This window comes from Orbicella franksi, chromosome 2 (assembly GCF_964199315.1).
Source record: "Orbicella franksi chromosome 2, jaOrbFran1.1, whole genome shotgun sequence".
Lineage (NCBI taxonomy): Eukaryota > Metazoa > Cnidaria > Anthozoa > Scleractinia > Merulinidae > Orbicella > Orbicella franksi.
In genome coordinates this window covers 33,720,109-33,747,409 of record NC_138146.1, presented here as the reverse complement: position 1 = coordinate 33,747,409, position 27,301 = coordinate 33,720,109, and the positions used below count along the sequence as shown (strand labels likewise).

General features: G+C 38.5%; 4 protein-coding genes across 4 annotated transcripts; 1 reads left to right on the top strand and 3 right to left on the bottom strand.

Annotated features, from left to right (window-relative positions):
- The first annotated feature begins 4,350 nt into the window (after positions 1 to 4,350).
- On the top strand, positions 4,351 to 7,132 carry LOC145479444 (uncharacterized). The gene has a single exon (XM_081457812.1). It carries the CDS (start codon positions 4,542 to 4,544, stop codon positions 5,688 to 5,690), a length of 1,149 nt encoding a protein of 382 aa, XP_081313938.1. The 5' UTR covers positions 4,351 to 4,541; the 3' UTR covers positions 5,691 to 7,132.
- Positions 7,133 to 7,214: 82 nt separating this feature from the next.
- On the bottom strand, positions 7,215 to 9,102 carry LOC145479445 (uncharacterized). Its single transcript, XM_081457813.1, has one exon. The coding sequence runs from the start codon at positions 8,993 to 8,995 to the stop codon at positions 7,892 to 7,894; it is 1,104 nt and encodes a 367-aa protein (XP_081313939.1). The 5' UTR covers positions 8,996 to 9,102; the 3' UTR covers positions 7,215 to 7,891.
- Positions 9,103 to 10,142: 1,040 nt separating this feature from the next.
- LOC145479443 (phosphoserine aminotransferase-like) lies at positions 10,143 to 19,708 on the bottom strand. The gene is made up of 14 exons (XM_081457811.1): positions 19,526 to 19,708; positions 16,221 to 16,281; positions 15,949 to 16,018; positions 15,734 to 15,819; positions 15,467 to 15,525; positions 14,941 to 14,995; positions 14,088 to 14,165; positions 13,322 to 13,416; positions 13,009 to 13,072; positions 12,659 to 12,717; positions 12,167 to 12,269; positions 11,940 to 12,012; positions 11,696 to 11,833; positions 10,143 to 10,957 (listed from the first exon to the last, which is right to left on the bottom strand). Exons 1-14 carry the CDS (start codon positions 19,586 to 19,588, stop codon positions 10,849 to 10,851), a joined length of 1,113 nt encoding a protein of 370 aa, XP_081313937.1. The 5' UTR covers positions 19,589 to 19,708; the 3' UTR covers positions 10,143 to 10,848.
- A 3,270-nt stretch (positions 19,709 to 22,978) lies between these two features.
- On the bottom strand, positions 22,979 to 27,088 carry LOC145473542 (uncharacterized). The gene is made up of 2 exons (XM_081455047.1): positions 24,778 to 27,088; positions 22,979 to 24,253 (listed from the first exon to the last, which is right to left on the bottom strand). The coding sequence occupies exons 1-2, from the start codon at positions 26,180 to 26,182 to the stop codon at positions 23,769 to 23,771; spliced, it is 1,890 nt and encodes a 629-aa protein (XP_081311173.1). The 5' UTR covers positions 26,183 to 27,088; the 3' UTR covers positions 22,979 to 23,768.
- Between the last annotated feature and the right edge of the window lie 213 nt (positions 27,089 to 27,301).

Here is a 27,301-nt window from a genome sequence, read left to right as displayed (position 1 = left end):
TGTTATTATTATAATAATACACATGAAAAAATTACTCGATTCTGATTGGCTAAGAGCAGTGCAGTTCAAGTGTAACACCAGTGAAAAAAGTGTAACACCAGTGAAAAAAGTGTAACACCAGTGCAAATTACAAATCGAAATTCTGGATTATGATTGACTGAAAGACAATAGGAACTTTTCTAAGAAAATGGTATCACGTAAAATGATGACGAGAATTTTGTGCTGGAACTTTGAAAAAAGTTTTCTCAAATGAGAAAAAATGGCTTCAAGAAAGTTCTTCCAGCACTTCCTCCGCGCGAATTTTTTCATGTTTATATTATTAATAAGTAATCATACGGTTTTTCTCGTTCAATTTGGAGTTAATTTGCACCTGGGAGTTTTTCAAAAAGCTGAAATTACACTCGCCGAAGCGGCTCGTGCAATTTCAGCTTTTTGAAAAACTCCCAAGTGCAAATTAACTCCAAATTGAACGAGAAAAACCGTATGATTACCTATACTTAAAATGTAAATAGTGTCACTGATGACTAGTCTACGAATTCGTCGACTCCATGTAGCTTGAAGTTTGTCTACGCCCGAGCCGTATAACTCAAAATCGAGTTCCCTGACCCCCATTTTTTATTATCGAATTGTGATAAGCTAAGATGCAACTTTTGGCAAGGTTCTAAAAAAGTTCTGTCTGTTGTGGGTTCAGAGCCTAATTAAATTTCAAAAAAGTTAAGTTGGCTCTGAACCTCCTGGACAGAATTTTTTAAAACTTGGCCAAAAGTTGCATCTTATCATGAGAATCAAAATAACATAATATATAATTGGGGTCACCGAGCTCGTTTTTCAGTTATTAGCAGTTAAAGTTAAAATTAAGTATGTTTTTAGCAGATCATACTGTTGCTATGGTAGCCTATTTTGTCACGAAAATAATAACAACGTGTTTATCAATGATTAGGCAGTTTCTCGATACCATGATTGTAGCAACCAAAATAGAAAAACTCTTGTTTACAAAAAAAGATAATTGAACCAGAAAATTAGGTAAATCCACCCAGCATCAGCTGATAAAGAGTGGTTACAATGAATGACCCATCAAAATCTAATTCCTGGAAAGAGCTGTAAACTGTTGCCAGCTGCCTTAAATGAAAATACTCCGCCCCCACGCCCCATAATGTATGACGTACTTATTTTTTCGTGGTGTCCAGTTCTGACGCAGATCAACGGAAATATTATTGCGTTGTAGAATGATAGGCGTGGGAAGAAATGAAGGTTAAAACAGACTTACATGTGGAATATATTAATTGTGTTATGATAGAAATACTAAAAACTCCGCAGTTTTTCAATCTACTCATATTATAAATTTGAAAGACAGTACTGATGTTAAAGAGGTGGACAAACAACCCGATAAATCTCTCTGGTTTTCCAGGTAATATTGTCATAAATCTTTATCCAGTTTGTAAGTCCGGTTAAAAAACGTTAAATCCAGATACCTTCCGTTTTCTATAGCCTGTATAACAAACCTTACCGAACGAAAGAAGAGCTTTCAACGCATTCTAGCCTCTCGAAAATTAGCTGGAACGCGTAAAAAGGTCTTCGCTCGAACTGAGAACACTTGCTGGACAGATTATCCATTTAATTTATAAATTGGTAGCTTTCAACTGCTTACTGTAAAAAATTTTTGAAAAATCTATTCGCTTAAAAGTGGAGACAAAATCAGTATTCGGCGACCGTGTTTAAATCTAAATTCTACATTATTAAGCAGTATGAACAGACCACTTTGTTATAATTACTGCATGAGCTGAGAATTAATTGTATGGCAACTAATCGACACTAAGCTGTTTCGAATTCGTAGGCAGTAAAGAGTTCGATATATATTAACGATCTTCGCTACTTTAGGATTTAGTAGGCTTTTTCTATAGCTACTTTCGGAGATTCGTAGTGGTATAATCTGATGCTGAGTTGGGCATCTCCATTTTTGCCTAACGCGAAAACGTATACAAAAGGAATAATAGATTTTTTGCGCAGGCTGATGTCCGCCGCAACTTTCGGGTCGCGTAGTTTCGGGTAATTAAAACGAGTAACACATGAAGGATGCTCTGTCCTAATTAATTAAAACGTAAGGGATAAATCTAGCTTGTTGAAAATAATTTAATACGTTACACCAAAAAGCTATAGCAATTAACATATTGCCTTAATTTGTTGGAAACTGATCATCTGAAACAACTATCAGATCGAATATTTTGGTTCAGTTCTATCTGTTAAGACCATTGTTATAAGTTTCTCATAACAAAGCCAAATTACGTTTGAGGTCCCTTAACTTTCAGATGAATAGCACACTACATTCGGGATTTGCTAGCAATCACATAATTTTATCGCTTATTTCGGATGGTTGCTTCTTTCTGGGGTTTTATTTCTGATTCCAAACTTAGCGTTAATTCAGTCAGGAAGCCAGCGCCCGGCTTACAACAATCAGTGGCGCTGGTCGATAAGTTTGGTTTGAAGCTGGAGGCAGCGTGGCCGAGTGGTCAGCGTGTCGGACTCGTAATCCAGCGGTGCCAGGTTCGAGTCCCGCTCTGACCGCTACCTGGATTTGTTTCTCGGTAGCCCCAAGTTCAAATCGTCGGCCATGCTTGTAAATAGCCAACTGGTTTGCCTCCGGCCAGTTGGGATTCTTAACAATGTTATGTTCAATTTGAATTATTTGTTTCAGTTGTTTGCTCGGCCCCTCTAGCACCTGTGTTATAACACTGCCGAGGGTAAATAACGGTTATTTTTTTATTATTATTATTTTTTTTTTTTTTTTTTTATTTTCTAACATTTCTGCATTTAATGCGGTAAGGCAGGCCAGTTAAAAAAATAATTTCGACTTAACTTATCATAAAAGCTTCTTCAGCGCGTTTGCTAAGCTTGGCACCGTGATATGATATTATGCAAAATAATGCAATGAAGAAATAAATTCAGGACTGCATGCCGTTTCACTGGCTAAGTGATCCGACCAGCAGACTACACACGATTAACCAAGAATAGAAATGGATTCTATCTACGTTGACAACAAAAAGACCTTGATAGCGCGACATTATGAAACAAGATTTAAGGCTACACCAAATTTCTTTCATTCATTGATAACTGAATTTGAATATCATTTCGAGCTGTTACCCTCAGTTACCCAGATTCTCGGCGTTACTGAGAGAAATTTCTCGCTGAATAATGATTATTGATCAGCTAAACTGTAAGAGCAAACTACTTGCAGTCTAAATCCAGTGACAGAGTAGGCTCCTCGTTTTCCTGAGTTTTCATTTATGACAAAAATGCTCTTTTTTTATCTGAGTATATTCTAGCCTCTTTAACATCATGTTTTATTCCAGGTTGCCAGAAAACTAACGTATGGTAACATAAATTTTCCATCTTTTAAAAACCATACATATATCATTGGAGTAAATTAGAAAGGAAAATACCAACATGAATATATTTATTAACATTAAACATTTCCATAATAGGCAAAAAACAGTAAAAAATGCATCATATTGGTCTTTTTGTTTCAGCACACTGAAAGACAAGACAATCGATTCTGTAGAAACGAAAGTACCATAAAGAAACACTTTGACACGCATGCGCTGACCGCATTCAATTCTACGGATCGACCAAAATTGTTTTCTGTTTTGTTTTCCGTTTTAGATTATTATGTTCTGTGAAGTGATTAGCTGAATAATGCAATAGAAAATGGGATTTGATGTAGTGTAGGAGCATAATTATGAGAAAGAAGGGTGAATTGATCCGTTTATTCACAATTTGTCCAGCGTCAGGACTCCAAAAACTAATTAAGAAATATCACAAAATGTCATTCGTCTTCATCAATTAGTCAATCACTTAAGTTTCGTTTACGATTAAAACCACTTACATTTGATTTCCCTCCTTAGTACAATAGTTTTTTTGCGTCAAAAGCCTCACAAAAGTTTTGAGCCCAGAAAACAATTAAAGGATTTGAACACAACAGAACTGTACAAACGTCAGCTGCTTTGATTCATTGAACTGGAAATTACTTTTCACCTAAAAGCAAATTAAGTTTCAAAACCTGAAATTGTAGTGAAGGTGTTTCTGAGAAAATAAATTACTTTAGGGCACTTAGAAGTTTGTAGCATCCGTGTACGATTCTTATTAAAGATTATGTGCTAGAAGAAACATTGAAAATCTAAAATCTTTACGCCAGTGGAGACTGTGGCGTAATTATTGAAAGCGCACAGTGACTCTCCTGAGAGTTTTATTGTAATGACCGTTTCCACAGAAACAAAAATGTACGTCGACACCTCAACTGCATACTAACTGACTTACTTTTATGTTGTGTAATTTTTGCCGATAGCTTCAAGTTCAGTGAATTGCAGCTGAAACTGGCTAATATCGGCCGGACATCTTCAAATTAACGTTACATGAAGTGGGGTGCTTCAGGAATCTACGCTGTACTTTGACTGTGCCTGGATCTGCTGCAGTTTTGTTAAAAGGCTTAAGAGTACAATTTCACTAACGTAGTTTGGATCACACGAGCGAGTAACATCGGATAGCAAATGAAGAGAATGCGCAAATACTCCGAATCGACGGGCTTAAAAGCTGTCCCAACCATCCCTTCAACGTTCGTAGCGAGAAGCTCGCCGCATTTTATGGCCGCGCTCAGTGAAAAAGACCAAAATCAACGCAAAACCTCTGTTTACAAAGCCACAACATCGTCGCCAAATCCTCCAAGAAAGCACAGCACGCTTTTTCGGTCCGCAAATCTTCCAATGATACATGTTACAATGGAAGAAGTGGACGAGCGAAAACGGCACTCCGGGTCACCGCAAAGAAAAGTATCGTCTTCGTACAACCCTCTATGGGCACATGGCGGGATGAAGGCTATTGACACGAATGAGAAGAACTCCTCGGCTACAAACACTACAGAAAGACCAAAAATGTCTGGGAGAAAAGGAGCAAGTGTGCTAGGCGAGACTCCGCTTGGTAGAGATCTGATCTTTCGCAGGAAGATTTCAAACACGACCTCTCCGCCTAAAAAGTTGGACAAAGCCGAAGAGAAGGAAAGGCTCCTAATGAAGTATGCATTACTTGAAAGCACTCTGTTAAACAATGACGGTAAAAGACCAACAAAAACCACCTACTTCAGTAAATATAATATTGACAGTGCTTCACTACCGAAAGGAAACATGAACAGTAACTGGACAGCTAGGGGTAGAACGCAGAGCCTAAATTTTGTCCCAAAAATTGAGGCTGCAAGTATCAAAGAAAAAACAAAGAATAAAATTTTTGCATCAAGGACGTTTCCGGGAGTATCAACAACGGACAACGTTTTTACGAGGGACAGAGCACAAAGTCTAAATATCGTTCTCAAAGGAAGTGGATCAGTAAATACGAAAGCAATGAACGAGAGAACGAGAGGACTGTGCGAAATCATGGAAGAGAAAAGAAAACAAAACAGTTCTCCGTTAAGTTCAGGAACAGCAAAGAATAACCTTCAAGTCGATCCAGTTGCTAAAGCAAATAAACCACAAGACTCTTTATTCGTTTATCCACAACTGAGATTGGATTATAAACTGAACAACAAACTTTCACCAACGCGAGAAAGTGTTTACAGGGCGCCTTTCCGAAAGGATTCGCAAGGCAGAAACGCTTTCTTAGCATTCCCCAGTTTAAGGGCAAAGTCATGGACGGAAAGTCAAAACTGACACCAACTTTTCGACTTGTGATACTAGATAAGATTTCCAGGAAACGGGCACGAGAAGTTTATTTATTGAAAGGCGGGTGGGCGGAGTTTGTTGTGGTATATTGATATAAGTAGACGTCTCAGGGGTACGATATATCTTCTTGCCATTTGGGTTGACCCAAAATGGAATCATTTAAATGCCTTCTCAGCATGAAAATCTATCTAAACTTTGCCGTGTCCTGAAAAAAAATAGGATTGGACACCTGCGTTTTTCACTCTTCCATATGACTTTCATTTTATACCACCTGAAACAAAACAAGTAATAAGTAAATTTGTACAAGAGATTTTAGAGTGATTTTACTGATTAAATGGTCGAGGGGCGGAGTGGTATTCCGCTGATAACAATATTTAAGAATGGGATTACAGTTTTGTTATATCGATTACAGTTCATTGTTGTGATAGTGCGTGCCTAACAGGTGGAAATAAAATTTATCTACAAAAAAGGTCACTCTATATTTTGTATATTTGAGACACAAGGAGTACAAGTACACTGTATACCAAGTGAAATTATCTGGTCCTAACGCCAAATTTGTTCATATAGCTAGACTTGAGCGCAAGAAGCTGCACAAGTAAATCCGTCTGTCTGAAGTGGTTATTTAAGTACAATTAGGGCGGTAAGTTGAAAACCAATCGAGAAAAACTTGTGGCGCCACCTTAGCTGCCCGGAGTTATTATATATGACATTGTGCAAACCAACGGATCATTGCCTTGTGTTTTTATCAAGGATACCCGTTATTAGGAAAATAGACAATGGTTCTAAAGAAATGTAGAAAATTCCGACAAAAAGTAGTCAGTCCACCAACTGCTTTCGTCTAACTGAAAATGACTAAGAGATTTTGGTGCGCATTCAAATTAGCACAATCAAGCAACATGCAATTCATCTGTACGGTCAGGTGAAAAGTCCCAGAGAAATCCGTGGTAACATGAAGACTATCATTCTTTTGACTCATTTCGCTCATATCTTCTTCTCCTTCCTCTCCTCCCCCTCTCCCAGAGAGACAGGTCAAACTCCTTCGCAAGATCCATCATTCCCAAGGGGGCACGCAGGAGAGACTGGGACAGACACCTGTGATTCCAACCTAATTCCTAAGTCCTTTCTCGTCCTTCCTCGACATGACTGCTGCTAATGTAACGTTACTAAGATCCACAATACCAAGTAGAGTATAGTGAACTCATGATTGTACCTAGCTTCTCTTCGCGTCAATTTAAAACTGGGCAGGGCAATTAATGTGAGATCAGACACTTAAGGCTGGATCTCTGTGAAGATCTTTCTAAGTAGCATGTCAGATGGAGATCTCATAGGGGAAGAAGATTTGATGAGGCGAAGAGATTTAAAAGTATATTTCTTTTCTTTTTCCATATATAATTCTCCAAAATAATACGTAGTTGGAGCGTCGGTCGTTCGTGTGACTGTTAGACATCATTCTAAACTGAGCGGGAAAGGTACTGAGTGCAAGAAGGATAACCGATCTGCTGTATACCCAGATTATCTTTTTCACATAAAAGAAAAACTTTATTCGAAAGAACTCTGCATGGCATACTCTTGAAAGTCGGGCAGCATTGACAACCGCAATAATCAAAAAGCAAAACAGATTGTCTTAATTTAAAAAGATTCACTGATGAGACCTTGAATTAAATAGAATATAACAGAGAAAGTGTCATGAATACCGTATTTACACTTTTGTTGTGCATTACCTGTATATTAATTAGATTCTGGCTATTTGTACACTGACGACGGAGCGCCACTAATTCTGTAACATCGCACAGTTCAAATGGGAGCATAGTGCGTGCAGTGGGCAATGTTACCCACAAAATTCAGGCCTTTTAAACCTTCTTAACTCAGATTAAACATCCAGCCAGTCCAGGCTTACACGGGCGGTCCTGTCGTTTCTTTGCAACGTAGATTGACTTAGGAATCCTCGTTACAAATTGACACCGTATTTCTACTTAAGTCAGTTCTGAGGATTCGCTGAAATATCAGACCTACGTCTCCTACTTGATCACTCCCGTTGCTCTCCCCACTGATCTAATTATCACCACGTATTTACATACATAGAAGAATTCAGGTTTTAATCATGATACACCAAACCTCTAGCGTTGTATATATCCACTATCTACAGTGTTTCCTAACCCCAGACACAAACTTCCTGACACTGTGGTTCGCTAGTACTCTCCAGGTACCCACTGAGTGTGACCACCTATGATAACTTTTGGTATCAGTTCATCTGGTAATCTCTCATCATCCTCGGGAAGAGAAGAGGATCTAAGGTATTGGCAAAATCGAATTTTATTTAAACTTTGCTCCAGTCTTGTATCATTGTCGCCATTAGAATCTTGTTTTAGGGGAACAGACCGAGACAGTTTGGTGCCAGGACTAGAGATCTTTCTAGTTTTAGGGTTGTCTTTAATCTCTTTGAAACTTGCTGACGATGTTTTCAAATACTGTTCTTTTATATCCGCCGTTACCTCTACTGGATGCTGCCGTTCTGAACGGAATTCTTTCGTGTTGGCCATAGCTACATTCATAACCGCCGCTAGCTTTTCTTGCACGCTATCAAAATTGAGCGAGTCCATCCCTTGCAATGTCCTCGCAGGAGACTTGCCACGTCCTCTTGGAGACGGAGACTGCATTATTTCTCGACGGGGTGCACATGGCGAGTTGGGGACAGATCTGGTTTGCGAAATTGCCATTGTTTGAACCATCAGATCTGTTGATGTTGGGACAGCCAAGCTTGTCGCTGAAAGCCTGCGCTGAGGGCCTTTGTTACTTCCATTCGCCCAAATAGTTGGAAGCGTGAGTGATTCGTTCTTCGTGCTTGTAGGCTCCGTCGACTTCCTACCGTTTTCGACGCGAAGAAGCGAGGGTAGCGTACACGCATCGTCATTAGGAACAGAAATAGACCTTGGACGTGCGCTCTGTGGCCTTGGACGTGTACTCTGCGGTCTAGGTTGCAGCTGTGTGAGAGATCCAGCGTCAGACCTGTCGTTGTACTCAACAACGGTTACCATGCAGGCAGGAGCCGAAATCTTTCTTTGGACTTTGCCATCGTCACTCATTTGAGAATTCAGAATGCGCTGTTTCTCGTTTTGCAGCTCTCTCTGTCGCTTTGCGTACTTGTTTTTGTAATATTCCATACTCTGTAGATTCTTCTGCTGTTCAAAGCTCATGGCGCCCATGGTGGCCTTCATTTTGTTTTCCGCAACGACGTTGCGAGCCATGGCTTCTTTCATGGTAATGGAAAGTTTGTCGTCCTTTAGTTTGTTCATCTTAAGTTCAACTGCTTTTCTCAAGTTCTCGTCTTATGTTCAATTTTTCTCGCTCAAGTAAACGTACAATAAACAAATGTTTAACTCTGTAGCTTCGATGCTCGACTGCATGTGTTCTCTAGATGACAATAACATTTTTCTGTACTTGAATTAGCATCATAAAAAGAACTAGTGCTCATTTTAATCCCGCATGGGAAAACATGTTTTTCTGTGACGTTCCCAAAGGAAAAAGGGATTGTTGTTGACATCGACGTGCAAACGATTACTTTAAGAACACAATTGTTTTCGTAATTTTTTCAAATCTGGACTTTGCAAAAAAACTGATTGAAGGTAAACCATTAGTAAATCGTTATCTTGTTAGACACTTACAAATTCATTACATTAATAACTAGCTCTTCACTTGAAGAGGGAAACTTTACTACATTTTAGTTTCTATGACGACAGCCCAGAGAAAGCAGTGTCATAATCACACACTCTATTGTTGTTCGAGTCAATTTAATACCAATTGCCTGCTTCGTTAATGAGCGAAATGACAATTGGTACACTTTTTAAATAAAAAAAAATGCAGACACAAGTTATGAAACTACGAAAAAACAACATAAACAGTAGAACTGCGTTTTTATTTGCTTCAGAGTAGACTGTTTCTCGGGGGTACTACCTTTTAGGGACCTTAAGGGAGACCCCACTCGAAAGGGGTCCTTTCTCAGGCCGGAGGTTTCAGTGGGTAGGATTTTCACGAGTTGAAGTATAGAATGGGTAGGAAATATTTAAAAAGGGCCTTCAGAATTTTTTTTAATATCTCGCACAGATATATTACTTCTAAGGAGAAGCGAAGGCCTTTGGGGTTGGTGGGGGAGGGGGTTGAAGTTTGCTATTTGGCGATTTTTTAAGGTAGAAATTTTAAAGCGGAGCAGAAACAAAGTACTATGGGTATGTGGAAGGAGGTACCATTTTCTATGGAAGATGTATGGAAGGGTTGCCGTGACCTTTTCTGTCAAAGAAAGGCCCAACTTGTTGGGTGCGTGGCCATACAGTACTGACCCTCCGGCCCAAAGTCACAGATTCTCATTTAGGCACTGACAGTTCTTTCTTCGTAGTGCCAAATGATTTGCCCCTGATCAAAGGTTGAATTTGTTACACAAGACACTTTTCACCTTAAAAACCGGTGTTTAATTCAGTTCAGATATACTCTTCTGGTGCCGTGTACACATTACCAATGTACGACAGCGTACTATTAAGTCAATAAATTAGTTACATGTAAAAACAGCGTCTCATTTCCAACTTCAACCATAACCACGACTGCACGGTCCAGTGAATCAAGTGACGTTTCAGTAAACCCACGGACTGCACGGCGTATGCTGAAGCGACCGCTTTCGGATAACCCGTGTGTGCTCCCGCTGGGTTTTGATTGGAGGATCAGAATCGGAAAACGTTCCGAATACTTCCACGAAACGAAGATTTACCAAACACGGCACTTGTTTGCAAGTTTGTCCGCAAAAACCTCATACGGTTGTTGTAATGTCTAAAAAAATATTATCACTCTTTTCTAGGCCCAGTATAACTTACATGACCGACAGTTCTATTAACAACTCGTGAAATGGCTATGAAACCCGTCCTATCACTACTTTGTCTTTCTATTACAACCTTTTAACACCACTTGCATGACAACACCACAACGCAACACACAATTCACTCGTGGTTTCGATTTGAAGTTTCCATGTAGGTACAAAGCACTTAATAAATTTATCTGTATTAATATTTTTAGTTAATATCTTTTTTCAGAGATGCTCGTATTCGGGTGTGTAATGTTGGATAAGGAAGATTGTTATTCAAGAATGTGGTTTGAGGCATTATTACTGCTTTTGATTTTGTTGTCTGAAGTCTTTCATGAAATCCACAAGTGTCTTGACGTCATCAAGTTTCACGGCATTGTACATTGACACTCTTATTCCTCCCACTGACCTGAAAAGAAAACACAGTGCTGTGTCAGTCGCAGAAATGCAATCCGTAAGAGTTTTTCATAACAGTTTTTCAATTTAAGTACTTTTTTCAGTCTGGGCATGTCCGTCGTTTCACTCTGGACTGGAACCACCTTGTATGGGTATGACAATGTGATTGTAGTAATTATCTGAAACACCTAACACAGCTAACTCACAAATACTTCAGAAAGCTCAAAATCTTATTGTCTACTCTCAATATTTTCTAACAAACAAATGAGGAAAATCAAGGAAAAGGTTGACTAAGGGGCTACTGTTAATTCTCAGAGCCCGAGTATTCAAAGACATGTAAGTTACTCAGCCAGAAGAAATAGTTACAGAGTAAGTAAGGTCAAGTCAGCGTATGAGCCAAGTGACCCACAAGGCCAGCACTTATCTCCATTTCTGTAGCATGAAACGACTTGGAGTATTTCTACTCCCCCCTGGAGTGGATGTTAGTCGATCATAGGGTTATTCCCCCCAGCATTAAATTAGTGGGACCCCTATTATACACCTGCTGGGTGGAGAGAGGCACTGTGAGAGTAAAGAACACAACACCATGTCCCTGGCAAGGGCTTGAACTTGGACCGCTTGATCCAGAGGCAACACATTAACATGACTTCACCACACCTCCTGATTACAGAGTCACCTGGCATTAAGCCTTTACAGCTAATACTACGACACTAGTAGTAGTGCACTACAAACAAACAGCAAGCAAACTGACCTGTGACCCTTCAGCTGGATCATGTCTTTGGCAGCTGCTTCTTCAATGAATTTTTTTTCCAGCTCTTGGTCTCCTTCAGGGTTAGCAATTCTGAAAGGAGCATTCATTCTTGACCGGCTCTTCTTTTCCACTGTGCCACTGTCATAAAATATTGACAGAATTAAATTAAGCTTTACTTTTCAAAGTAGCAAGTGTTGGCAAAGTTCATTCCAACAAGCATTGGCACAAGAAAAAAACTTCTTACCAGTAGAAGCCATTTGAAGAGTCAATGAGTTCATACACAAGGTCTGACTTCATTTGGTTAATTCTGTTGATTTCTGCATAAGAGAGTAACAGAGAAATACACAATTTGAATCCATTTTTCACTATTATACAAAAGTGAATTCAACCAAAAAAATCTCACAGAAGTATCCAAGAGATACAATACAACAACTCTCAATGTTAATAGGTAACTGATAATACTGTAAGTACCTTGAATTCCTCCATTTCTTTTCAGCCACTTGAACACCAGTCCCATCATGTAGATACTATATGTAGGGGGTGTGTTGTACAGTGAGTTCATTCCAGCCTGGATCTGTTCCAGAAAAAAATATCTATTTCACAATACTGATGTAAGACATACATGTACATGTATCATTAGACCAGTACAGAGGTCTCTGGAAGACACACGACACCATTCAGTCATTCTCGGTGCATCCTCTTCTGAGTGGCAGAACATGTTCTTTTCTCTGCTTTTAAGTTCTATAGAAATTACATTCACTACCCAGACTTAGAAAGATTTGAAATGTAATTTAACAATATTGATTTATGATATATAACAAAATTTAAACAAAATAAGTACAAACTCCGACAGGATCCATCATTGTTTGCTCCTCTCACCAACCAAAATTTGTTTTTAAATAAGTGATGGTACTTGATATAATTTACCTCTTGTATTGAGACATAAAGTGAGAAATTAAATACCTTATAGTCAAAAACAACAGGGCACTGTGGTGAAGGGTTAGTTATCAGGTCTTCTCGCACTGAAAATTTTAAAGATGAAAAGTTACAAACTTGTACAAAGTATTAGTATTTAAACAAGACCATTGTAACCTTCTTGACAAACAAACAATAACATTTAACTTTTTCATGGAGCTAGGCTCAAAGAGGATAAAACCTAATAACAGGGGATTATCATGTTGCTGTATGGCCAAACTTTTCAGAACTCATGTATATAAATTATGACAAAAAATGTGTCCAGCGCATGTGACAAATACGTGCAGGTGTGATGATTCCTATCAAAGTAAATGTGAAGGAGTGCAATATTTACATACCAATAACCACAGTAACTCCAGCACAGCCGATATTCTTTTGAGCTCCACCATAGATCAGTCCAAACTAAGATAAAACATGAACACATGACATTAACAAAACTGTAATCTGTCTTCATATAAAAGGTTTCTCTGAGCTTGTCCTGAACTCTTCCTTCCTCTGAGCTCTTATTAGCTGAAATTAGATTGCATTTGTTTAAACTAAGACAGATAAATCAGTTTTATATGATCAAACTACACAGGAGGCTGATTCTCCCAAACGAAATGCAAGTTTTTTCAGCATTTTAGAAACAGGTGCACACAGCTTTATGCTTACCTTACTGACATCAACAGGTCTTGACAAGATATTTGAGGACATGTCACAGACGAGCGGTACTCCATTTGTCTCCGGTGCAAAATCAAACTCCACTCCTATAAACATCACAGCAAGAAACATCACCCTTTATGGCTACTCATTTTTGAAGTTATTTTAAAATATTGCTATATTAATGTTTAAATATAGCCTCTAAAAAACTATGAATGCTGATTGGTTTAAAATCATGTTTCTATAACTCAAGAGAAACACAGAACTAGCACAAGCTGTTGACATAATGATGGCACAAGCAAAGAGAATTTACATTTTGATGATCAAAGTAAACAAGGTGTTTCCTTTTTTCACCAAAGAATTTTCTAAAAGCAGTAGTACATGTTCTTCGTGTTTCTATCAGGTCTAAGTATAAATCTTATCTAGTTAGCATTCTACCAAGAATGCCATTCTCTGATTGGCCATGCTACTCACTATTCTGTGATAGATAGTAGGTAGCATAGCAGTGTGCTCTTGTTAACAAAATGACGGCTGCTTCTTGGCATTTCCAAAGTGTCTGATAAAGTTTTGGAAGACTAGTAGATTTATACTAAAACAATTAGATTATTCTCTTTTTATTCCACTCTTGATAAAAACATGGTACATGTTTTCTATTTCCTAAATAACTAGTTGATGATATTTTTCAAACTATATTACTAAATTTATAAGCTGTGAAAATGTTTATTAGATTTATGGGCACAGAATTGGATAATAAAACTGGTTGAACAGTCAGACATACCGTGAATTGTTTCATTGGCACAATAGTAGACATACGAAGCATTTGGATTTAAATTCCACTCCTCCTGCGGGGGAATTCCTTGAACAAAGAAAAAACATATTGATCAGGCATCATGTCGATCTAACTCAAGCAGTCAAGCAAATTTAAGATGTAAATACAATTGAATCCTTACAAAATTTGCAATCTTGAGCATAGAATCTAAATAATATTATGAATAAAATCATTTTATTGTAGTTTTATCTGCGAACAGATTATGAAAAAATATATTGCAAGGGAACGATGTAATTGTCATTTACCACAGAGACAGAAATTAAAAATATATTTTCAAAGGTTTCCATAGAATTATGAATGCATTTGCAAATATGTCAAGAAAAACCTGTCTCCAAGTTCTCCCACACATCTGTTGATGTGTTACCATAACTTGATAAAATCCTTTTCCAATGTGTTACCATAACTGGATTAAGTCTTTTTTCGACATGTCAAAAGTAAACTTTGCTACGTTATTTTTAAATGCAATTTTTATTAGTTTTATTTTTAGTTTTAGTTTTTATTATCATTTTAATGTTTCAGAGTTAGCATGATCTCTTCTAGATGTTGCTGATGAAATAATATTTGGAATTAGATTTAGAAACCTGTCTCCAAGTTCACCCACACATCCACTGATGTGTTACCATAACTGGATAAAATCCTTTTTCAATATGTCAAAAGAACCTGTCTCCAATTTCTCCCACACATCTGCTGATTTGTTACCATGACTTGCCTTGATAAAAACCTTTTTCTATTGTACATAATATTACATGACTTGTACATTCTATATTCTGTCTATATAGGATAAAAGTCCAACAATACTCACTGTTGTATTTGTCCAGTTTCTTGAAAACCTGATTTACCTTAACAAATTTCTCTGCCTGAGCAAATGAGAAGACAAAATATTGAACAGTTGCTATTTAATAATTAATTTCCAAACCAATGTACACCAAATAATTAGCGAATAAACTGAACACAGGTTTTTCTTCAGCTCCAATATGTTGAATGGCAAAGAACAGCAGGAAAGATTCTTATTTCACAACAAAACAATAAAAGTCAATAATATTATAAAAGTTAGTTCAGGGACCAGGATCTAAAAACCTTTCCAGTCCATGATTGTGGAATTTGTTTTCCAACCTATTTCAGCCATGCAATAAATTTCTTATGAAGTAAGTTTACTTCGGACCTTTCTGGGAGATCCTTAGTCAAGAGATCCAGACCTGACATTCTCCCAGTATGGTCCTTGATGCTGGTTAGTAAGATACCTAATTAAAACTAAAGCAACGCTTGATGGCTATAACAGAACTTCTTCAAATGTCTTCTTCTTTTTTTTTTTTTTGGTTGCAATTTACCTCCTTTGCAGCTTTTGCTGACCAAGCTCCAGTAACAATGTAATCAACAGATCCTCCCTCTGAAATAAAAGCACTCCTATTAGGTACTGATAACAGTTTGGACAAACATTTTACCAAAGTCAATTATCATAAGTACTATGAAAACTGCCCTCAAAAGTAGTACTAATAACAAATTGGTTGATCATGCACAATAAACAAAAAAGTCATGAAAACAATCCAACTTGCAACTTATACTGCCATTTTATTTACAATGAAATGTTAAATTACCTTTGGCCAAATTGAGAGGAACTGCCGCAAATTGACCAGTGCCACCTCCTTGAAGAAAAAGCACCTTGTAGTTGTCTGGAATATTACTGCAACATGAAATGTTCAAAATCTTAGTAATCGAGTGACACTATCAAATCTATGCCTTTGACCTCTTATGAATGTGGTACACATTTAAATTTTGATGGCATTTTAAACATTATCCTAAAAATACTTACAGCAGTTCTCTCAGATCACTCTCAGCCTCATTGACAATTTTTGCAAAGTGTGCAGATCTGTGGCTCATTTCTGATGGAAAATGAATACAAAATAAAGTTAGCAAATAAATCTCAACACCTAATTCTGATTTTTTAACATTTTTTGAATTCGTTAAATAATTGCACAAAGAAAAAATTACTGCAAAAATGTTCCATTTGAAGTCAGAAATAATCAAGGTTAATTGATGATGCTCGCTGAGTAATCTTAACTACACTTTTGTTATTCAACATACCCATAACACTGATTCCAAGGTTTCCATAATTAAGTAGTTCCTTTTGAGCTTCTGCCAAAACCTTTAAAGATAAAATAGTCGTAATAATAACGAGAGAATGTAGCCAACACTAACAAAAAATAAAATTAATTGACTTTGTATTATTTTTTAATACTAAATTAGTTTTATTTCACCCATAAGCACATAGATATTTAGGTTTAAATTTGTTTTTAGTGGAGATTATTTTTCAAACAGTAGGAATGTAACTTAACAAAAAGATCTTTTAGATCTTATAACCGCGCTTTTAAAATTTAACTGTTTTGTTAATACTACAGTCACAACACAATGCACATTCCAAAGCAGTTCTTGATGATTCATTACTGTAAACACATCACTTGATCAACACAAACTGTGTCATACCTTATTGCACCATCACTCTTAGCCTTTGTGAAATCTATGATGACATAATAATTCCAGATTAAGGCAATTGTTGTCTTAATCTGGAAGTTCGTTCGGGATATGCCCATGAATGACACAAAAGGAAACGAGTGTCACGCTATTAATAACGCTTTTAATAAACAGATTTCTTCCTGAAAAGTCAAAATTTAATTTGTTTACGCTTTGAAGTTGTCACGCAAGTCAGAGGGTTTATGCTATCCGCAGCTAATTTTAGAATGGTTGTGTTTTTTCCCCTAGCACTGACTTAAACGTTGCAAGTTCTGGTAAGCTCTTGTTTACCTCAGCAAATATTTAATTTTTCTTATTTGTCACATAAAGAAAATGAAAGCTGCAACGTCAGCGCATTCCACGGCTGACATAATACCCTTTTTAAGTGTTTTCAGCATATTTATTGTTTCCCTTCGAATCCAACGCTTCGATAAAACCAAAAGAAAATATATTTTACCCTAGTGGTGGACCGATGATCGATTATAATCGAAAGTTGATCAAAAAGTTCAAGTGACGCGACAATCGATTATGTTTTTTTCATAATCGATTGTCGCAGAAAAATTAAAAATTTATTGGGGATAAATAAAAGTATTAAAATCAATAAAAATGTACGTTTAATATCTTAGTGTGAGTTGTCTTTTTTCGTAGACTCCTAACTTCTAAGTCATAACAGCAGATATAATCTAAGATTGAATGTGTTCACCTGTGCCTACCCTGCATGCTGTGTTTTTGTCACTTCAAATACACCACGCTTTTTTGAATGATGTGGCATGCTAAGCTGCTTTGTATTTCGAACAAACTCACTGTTTCGCATTTGTAGTATCACTATCACTAGCGAGTGAAAGGAATTAACAAACAACATCGCCGCGAAATGTCACCTCAAATTAATTCCGAGGGTCCTCTCAGACCTGCCTCGCTTACATGTTGCTGACAAGTCTAACATGGCGGCTGAAATGGCCAAGTGGGAGATCCGTCGTTATCCTGGAAATGCCAGGTCAAAAGTGTGGGAATATTTTGGTTTTTATCAAGTGAAGGAAGGGCCCAAAACAAAAGAAAACTTGGATATGATGAAGGTAATCTGTAGGCTCTGCAGAAAGCAATACACCAACAAAGGTTTGTGGCACGCTGGTTTTGTTGATTTCGTGTCAGTCTCATGGAATGCTTATTGGTAGATTCTTTCGATTATGATCGATGATCGATCGGTTAGGATAATCCGATTATTTCCGACGATCGATTGCAAAATCTCAACCGATTCCCACTATTATTTTACCCATAAATAAAGAAAATAATATCCATAACATTGTCTTTGTGTTAATATTTCGACAGCTTTTGGCGAATAAACATTACAGGTTGCATGATTCAAAATTTGGCCGAGAAGTTTGGGTCTGGTGCATACTTGCAGCAACATGTACAGGCGCTGCCAAATAATTTATAGCTTTTCACATTTCCTCTCTAGCCTTTAGAAGTTTCTTTGTATTATTATGTTACATTTTTGTGGCTAGTCCTACCGATACATTTGCCCAAATATGATACTTGAAACAAAGAAACCTATGAATCCCTTTGTGTTTAAAAGAGCAGTCAGAGAAAACAAACCAAATGAAAGAGAAAGGAAAGTAATGTCTTAATATAGGGACAAAAATTAAGTGATAGGTACAAATTCGGTATTGTGCAGCTCAAACATGACAGAAAAGGGAATGGTTTTCATGTTACGATCACAGTAGGAACTAACACACTACTGAGGAAAAATTTTAAGAATACATTTATAAGTTCTATTCCTTGCCTGTCTCCACACTTTCACGGGTTTGATTCAAGAAAATACTACAATATAAGTACAAATATCCAAAATACCACATAAAAGGAATAGAAAACAAAAATAAACACCAGTGTCTAGAGTATATGTTCATGTAATGATATTTATTTGTGCTCGTGGTAAAGCAACGAAGAAGTCGTTACGTAAGAATAATAGTTTCATATTGAACTGCATATATCTCTAGATCACAAGGCACTCCTTGTGGGAATATTAAATTATGCACGATTGCATCAGCCAAACTATAAACCATATTGTTACAAAAGCATTTTTTTCTGTTAAAACTCAATGCCACCTTGTTGTCTCACAAACTGCTAGTTCTGAGTGACTTATATCGATACAATATTCTGCATTTAAACGACACGGCCCATGGCCCATCCCTACAATATTCTGCTTCATGGCTTCGCCCCGCTTGGTCGACAGTCTCGAGACGGACAAGCAAAATAAAAGCCCATCGCTTCCCCCTGAAGCGTCCACAATACATGAATTACTCCACGAAGTTAGGAACAGAAGTACAGTGTCGCATTCGAATGACAGATCGCGTTGAGCACAGTCCAAGGAATCTCCCTTCGATGTTTTGCTAATCTCCCATATTAGGGAAACGCATTCATCTTGCTCCCCATATTAGGGAAACGCGCCAATTTCGTTAGCTTCGCGGTTGTTCAGTTTCTCACGTTAGCACTGACCAAAGTACTTTTACAAACTGTTTCGCAATGATAATGTAATGTAATGCAATAAATCACAATTTCCGGTCTTTACTGACGAGGTTTCGAAGCATAGTTTGATCCAAACAAGGTCTGCTCTAAAATCATGATTGATGTCAGGAACTGTGGACAAATTCGCGCATAAAATTCGTGAAGATCGCTGCAGTCTACCGCTGAACTTTCAGCTTGAATTAATTCTTCAGATCTAGTAAATATCAATATAAAATTTCAAAAATAACTTGATAGAAAAGGTGCTACATAACACTGCTTAGAAAAGACGAGCTCTTGCGATTCAAAAATTATACAGCTAAAACACATACAAGGAAAATACAGTCAAAGTGTAGCGTAAAATTTCTCTTTTCACTTACTTCTTCTGGTAGTTTGGCGGGACCAGCAGCGAAATTCAAAACTCGTTTACGTGTATCAGCCATTGTTAGTTTTTGTTAGATCGCTGAGGTTTTGATCCAAAAGGTTTAAAGTAAGGCTTCGCCTGAGCGCTTCAGTACAGTGGAAATAAAGAACATTTCAAACATTTCAAAACCATATTTATATCTGTCCGTGAAATTACAGAATAGCCTCGTTTTCACAGCTGTCACGTCTGACCAACATTGCGGTCGCTGATTGGTTGCTACTTTGGTGCACGTGAAAAAAGCATGAAGGTCCATAGATCAACCATAGTTCATTGGAAGGGAAAATACGCATTCCCCAGTGACTGTCATGCGATTTTAGTTCTGATAGGCCAATTTCGATCTATTTAAATTCTGCAAATTTGACGCATCTATTTATCCTTTGATCTCAAAGATTTTTTTTTCGCTTTGATTCCCTAAGGCCTTTTAACGGTTAAAACCGGTACCAGAGGTTTCTTCCTTCTTAAAATTCACCGTCAATTTGAGGCATTTCCACGTGAAAAGTTATATTTCTTTGATAAGAGACACAAAAGGGGATTGTTACGTAACTGTTCGTTGTATAAACTGCCATCAAAAGAATGCAGCGAGTATGTAAAGACTGTGAAGTGACACGGTAGTGGGGGTGGGGCTGGGGGAGGCCGAGGGGCGGAGTGGGGGAGGGGTGAACCGCCGGATTCGATGCAGCAAACACTGTATTTATATAACAAAAAAAAAATCGCAAATCTTGGAATTCTTCCTGGTGGATGTAACGAAAAGGGTAACTGGAAATAAACAGAAGGTTATTTATAAGTTGCTCTGAACGATATGCAATTTGACACTCTGCAAAATCTGAGCATTGGAACAGGCCTACGTAAGTTGATGTCCGAGATGTCCTTTATTTTCGCTCTTTTCCCATGTATATTTCAGCTCAAATGCAACTGAATATTTTAAGCATCACTGTCTACACAGGAACAGTATACATTGTTTTCTCTTGGCACTACCAATCAACAAACAGGACAACACTGACGCTTACATTAATATTTTGATATACCACAAATAGATCAGTGGCTTTCTGTGTTGGGATCCCTTTCAATATTTTTCACAATACATGTATATGTTTTTTTTATTATTTTAATTTCCTTTAAGTATGTTTAGATTCGTGCACCAAAGCTCAGATTACTTTCGTTTAACTTCACTGTTTGTATGGCTTTCTACCGCATTAGTCTTGTTTTGATTTTCGCGGCATGAAACCAGCCTGAATCACCCCGACTAGTATGATTCAACAAGTATGTCAGGTATTCAAAGTTGGGATTCACAGATTATAGAAGGTCAAGACATGGGGGAGGCATACAAAGAGGTGAGGTATCCTGAGTATTTTGTCAACTGTGGTGACAGGAAATGTTGTCAGTAAAATTACTGTAATTAAGTAAAACTCAAAAATGATATTCACTCTTGGCCCCTCACCTCTCAACCTTCTCAAATAGGACGAAATATAATTTATGATATGATCATAATAGGCAGATAAGGACACAGATGAACACTTAATCACTGAATGTCGAGACTGTCTCTAAGCTCTTTTTAAATTTGGAAATAAGGTTGTCACGTTGGAAAGTCAGAGATATATATAAGGTCATGTAACAAACCCGCCTGAAAGAACCGTTGGACAATGAGATTTCGCTCGGGTGTTTAAGAAAAACTCCAGCTTTTTCTTGTAAGAATCTTCGTATATTCGTATAGAAGAGGGGAGACAACATCTACGAGTGATATCATTTATCTGGTAACGAACGTTCGAACTGATCACCAGTTTCCCCGCCGGCAGACTGGCAGAGAGCTTGCACGTCAGTTTCGGTCAATGCCCCGGTATGAGATAGCAAACTGTGAATCTTCCCCCTGATATCCGGTAGGGACATTTTGCAGAATGCGCCGAAAGCGTTAGTGGCAGTGTAACTCATAGAGATCAACAGTTTCATGTGAAGACTACATTGAATATATAAAGACAACAAGAAAGTTGCGTTCTGTCAAATCCAAGCAAGCTATCATAATAATAAACAAGACAGCTAATTCAACGCCGTCCCGTAGCCCTGGCGACGAGAAGATTAATCACCTGGAATTGGCCTTCACTCCGTCTTTTTACCATTATTAATAGACTTGTTGTACAGTTGTTATGGGCATGCGTGCCACTTTGTTTCTGAAATAAATTTCCTCGTTGCAAAATGGTTTCAAAATCAGTCAGCAACAATGTTTCCTAGATTAGCGACCTTTAGATACTACCTGGCTCTTCTTACTCATGCATGGCCTTAATCAATTTGTATTTCGGACTCTATCATGACAAGAATAACTAAAAAACTAGGCACATTAAACTACTGACATAATAAAATGGCGAGCTTCACTTAGTGTACGTACTTGCATTGCGAACTCCACGTGAAAGCTTAAACAAATGGCCACCCTGCCTTCACCGACAAAACAACGCTAACAAGTAACTGCAGAACAGGCGCTTTAGCGGGGCAGAACGCAGAGAGCGATACTCGATCGAGTGCGAAGCGCGAATGCGGGCGCAAAGCGCTGAGCTTTAGAAAGTAACAACTAGAAATAAACGCTGAATTTCCGTTGTCACGTCTCGTACGCGCGCTATAACGGGTCAGAATTTTGATAGATTAATGAGCGTCTATACGTACGGCCATTATATGTAAAATTCACGCCCGTTATAATTAACGCGCGTAATAAGCTCAATTAACAAATGGTAAACGCCATAGCGTGTACAATTGAGTTATGGATGCACTTGGGAGGTTTGCTAAGCACTCAAGAAGCTAGAGTCGCACTCGGCTATCGCCTCGTGCGACTCTTACGCTTCTTTCGTGCTTAGCAATCTCCCGCGTGCATCCGTAACTCAATAGTACACGCTATGGCGTTTACCATTTGTTTTATAACATAACATTGAGACATTGGAACAACAGAAGTCCTTTTATTGAGCTACATCACAAAAAAGTGTTCGTGTAGTCTTACATGACAAGAGAAAACAAGCGCGCGAAAATTCATTCATGACAACCGACTGCACACCAGTAACTCGATAAAGTTTCATCTTCACACAACTGTGAAGACAGTTTCGCATTTCTGGGAGAAGGACGTCGGCCATTACTTTGGAAACAATGTCTGTCAAAAGATTTGCTTTGTAAACATTAGCACACACGTCAGCAGCGTACACCCATGGGCAAATAGTAGACGCTAAGGTAGCCAATCAGAGCGCGCGCTTTGCTTTAGTTATGTTATAACAGCTCTTGCATTGCGCCCATTGCGCCATCTGTTCTGCAGGGCAGCCACAAGAACTCTAGAAGTAATTCACGTTCACGTTCACCTACTAGTGTACAACGATTTCGAGTATTCAGGTTTTGTGTCACTCGCTTTTAACAAACATTAAAATCATAACTACACTTAATTTGTGTTAATTCAGTTGTCTTCTAATTAGAATCCACAGTTTCTGATCGCATTGTCGGGAAACGACTGAAACGGCGTCCATCAGAAGCTGTGCTCCCTCTGCTCTTGATATCCGTTTCATCATTACGTTCATTTGTCGACATAAACCTTACAGCCTTCAGCATTTTTTCTTTACTCTTCTCCTTTGTTGTGTCTCCACCATTTTCTTCTATTTCGAAGCCAACATTATCATTTACAGATGCTCGCATTGAAGGCATGTCCACCCTCCCTATACCCATGTGCATCTTGATGGACTTCCCTCCAGTCGCCACTGAATTCACACCACTGCCCAGTTCGTTCAAGGACAGAAGCATGGTAATACAGCAGGCAGCGGAGCACTGCGGGTTTCTTCGCCACAACATGAAGTTGTGTATCAACACAGCTAGGTAACGACCTAGTGTTAGACGAATAGAACAAATGATTGTTGTGGTGGATGAGTTTATATAGTATGTGTGACGAGCAAAAGAACTATGTTAAAAGAAAGAACGAGTGACTAAGCCAAATCTCCCTTTTAAAAAGTCAGTCAGTCAGTAAATCATGACCACCGTTCAGTCAGTCCGGCAAACATGATCACACAGTCAGTCACTCAGACAGACAGTCGGCATGCAAGCAGGCATTTGAGCCATTATCACTAAGGCAGTCAGTCAGTGATTCGTGATCACCGTTTAGTCAGTCAGACAGTCAGTTAGTCAGTCACAGTCAGCCATGACGAGTCAATTAGCCGACTCAGTCTGAATCATCAATAATTAGTCAGTCAATTATTTAACAAAGTCGTAAATGGCGTCTTATTCACAATGAACCTAAAAGAATTACATAATATGAATGTTAACATACCCACAGCTAGTAAAATAACCAGAACATTCGCTCCAACAACAAGAATATTAACCAATAATGAATCCACATGTTGGTCCACATCTGACGGCACAGACTCCTTGGGAATCTTTAAAATAACTCCAATACCAAGATTGAGGAATATCACAAGAAGAGATGTTAGTTGTAATTTATCTTCAAACTCATCTTTAATGGGCTTGCGGAAGGCATACACGATAGCGAACAGTCCAGAACAAATGGAGGCCAGGCCCACGTAAGCTCTGCTCTCACGGCCAATTAGAATGATCCCACAAGTCAACACAAGCTTTCTCACCACTTCCACTAGCTCCCAGTACCACGCGTCTTCATTATAGTTCTCGTAAAGGAAGCTCATACCAGAAATGAGTTCTGATTCGTCACTAGGCTCTTCTGTGAATCAAGAAAAACACTCTTGCTCTTGGGAAAAGCATAATAGCTATTTAGAAACTTAAAGCACTGCCTGCATCAACTGTTGGAAGAGAGAGAAATATGGTCGAAGCAGCTAGAAGTGCACATTTGTATAATGGCTTAGGCATTTTTTTCATCGGTATATAAAGGCCAGTGGTAAACGCCACAGGTCTAACGTTTAGAAGCTGTCATTACTCATAAATGTTTACTGCCTGTTGTAGTTTCGTTGTAGGCTTCTATCTGCAAATAAGTAGGTTGAGAAACCACTATCAATGTAATATTTTCCTCAACAATATTTATATCTTTTGGTGACGAACTCTTAAACTAAACTAAACTAAACTACACTATTACCAATAATTCGTATAAAAGTATTTTTATAATTTTGCCTCGCACTGAGAATGTAAATTCATTTTTCTCCCTTTTTAACTGCAGAATTTGTATTCCTTTTATTTTATTACCTTGACAATGGTGTTATGACACTAGTTAGTTTTTGCTTGTTTATGCACTATCTATTATCCGCAGATTACAGATGATCTGCGCTCTAAAACACATCTTACCACTATTTTCATCACTTTCGATGGCTTCTACACCGTTTTCTTCAGCAACTTCAGCAGTGTTATACGCACCAAATTCTGGATCAACCGGGTTAGAATCTGCTCTGTTGTTATCCCCGCGTTGAGCTGACGGAAGCTGCTGTCTTCTACGCCTCCACAAAGCCACGAATACGAGCCCTGGAAGCAAAATGATGTACGAGGATGCCCCGAAGGCAAAGAGCTTAAAAAATTCGTACTTTTCTCCCTCACATTTTACGCTGTAATCTGCCTTTAGGTAAAAAGCGCAGGAACGCTCTGTACAAAGCTTGTGACAGGCGAGAGGAAGAGTTCTCAAAATTGTCGAGCATGTACTAGGGTAAGTTATAAAGAGAAATAAAAACACGTTACGATATAGGAACTCTTTGGTCGTAGACAAGGCATTCCTCATTCCTGAACATTTCATAGAAAGCTTCCTTGCAAGGAAAAGTTTCCTGATCCAATAAGCAGCAAATGCGAATATTGTCACGCAAACGTTGCTTCCTAAAATAACGTACATGTTGCTAAAGGCATCTTGTTTCCACGAGGGGAAGAGACAATGAAGCGGTACAAACTGTAAAATGTTAAGCTGGATAATTTCAGCGTAATCACCAATCATAGACAAGGATGACGGCCACTTAACATAGACAAATGCTTCCACTATCCCGGATGTAACCTGGTAAAAGCCAATCACAATCTTCAGCCTAGCTAAGAGGATGTCAATCATAGGGCGCTTTTGTTTGCTTTTTTTCCTTCTTCCATTCCATATCAAAATAGCAATGAGAACGAGAACAACCAGGCCTAAAAGGCAAAGTTGCGCGATGACCCAAGAACCGGACGGACAGGCTTTACAGGAAAGAACTCGTTTGTAATACCCACTCTCGCACACCTCACATAACGGGCCTGAGTACCCTGTGGCACATTGAGACTCCAGTCCTCCTTTGCAAGATTCTACCCGAGGGCACTGGTAGGGCTGGGGAAGAGTCCCATTGTAAGAAGACGTATTTCTGTAGTAAAAGTCGTTTTCGATTTTTAAATTGTCTGCGAAAGCTTTGTAGGCAAGTATGCTTTCGTCTGAATCCCACTGCCAGTAGTAACCCTTCTTCAGCGAAACGGATTCATTTACACAATCCAGGCCCTCAGAGGGACAATTTAGACAAGGACCAAAGCGATCATGACGATGGAAGTTGTCGATACACTTGCAAGCTCGGTAACCAGAATCAAGGTCCGTATTGGTGCCTGTGATGATATGAATAAGAATACTACCATTTGTGAACTCAAATAAATGACAAAAAAATTGTATGTAAAATATTTCGAATGGTGCCTGCATAACAATTTTCATGTCCTGCAATTTCTCGGTCTCCTAAGGTGAGACAGTCGACGGTACCAATTAATCTATCTGCTCGAATCTGGACATCAGCTCCTCCAGATTTTCCACAGTTTCCGCAAAGTCAAAAGAAATTCTTCTATGAGTGACAATGATAGTACCCTCAAATTACCTGGAGGACACACTTGACAATCCAGTACTCTCCTGCCTGGTGCATTCTCAGGTGGAACATAAGTTCCCGGATTGCACAAAAAGCATCGGTCATCGACATGTGCAACGCTGTCCGAATAGAACCCACCTAAAAAAAAAAGACATTTGTCACTTACTTATTACAATGGCACAATAAAGGACAAAGCCTCGTTTTAGCGTCCCCAGAGCCTTCGTTTCTTTCAGTCATGTGGTCGGCGAAAACAGCGTTTTTAAAACGAGCAACAGTAGGGACGAGAATGGCGTCATGTTCTGACCTTACCTCGGGAGAGAAGCGGGGGAGGGGGTGGAGAGTGTCTGTGAGGCCCTTTTCAACTTTGAGCGCTTGTAACTTTTAAAAGCGTTGAAGCAAGGAACTACAAATTTGGTGGCTTGTCCTAAAATTTATTCGAGAACATCTTGGTATCACATGATTTTAGTTAACGTTTCCATGGCAACCGTATTTTGACAGGCATGCACAGAAAAACTACTTACCAGGGGGACACGGAATACATTCAGCTTCAAGTGCCGTGCCATACAAGAAGTTCTCAAGATGAGGGGAAAATGTTCCTGTGGGACAAGGAGATCTGTAGGTGTTGTTACCGTCTGCAAACCCTGCTTCGGTTAGAGCGATGAACAAACCTTTTTGGTTTGTGCTAATTCCATCAGTCGCATGCTCAGGTGAACTTGGAAAAGCCAAAAAAAATAAAAATAAGAAAAAAGAAATGCAAGATATTTGTGATTAGATCATTCACTTTGGTAATGAGTTGTTACATGCAAGAGCATGTATTAAAATAAGTTACAACAAGAGAAGATGAAGGGTAAGCTAAGAGTGCCTATCCCCCATATAGGCCTCATTCTCAAGCCGAATCCCTGTTAAGTTATTTTTACATCACTCCCGTTTCGAAAATCCCAGGAGGGTCTAGAAATAGCCAAAGACTTTGACAC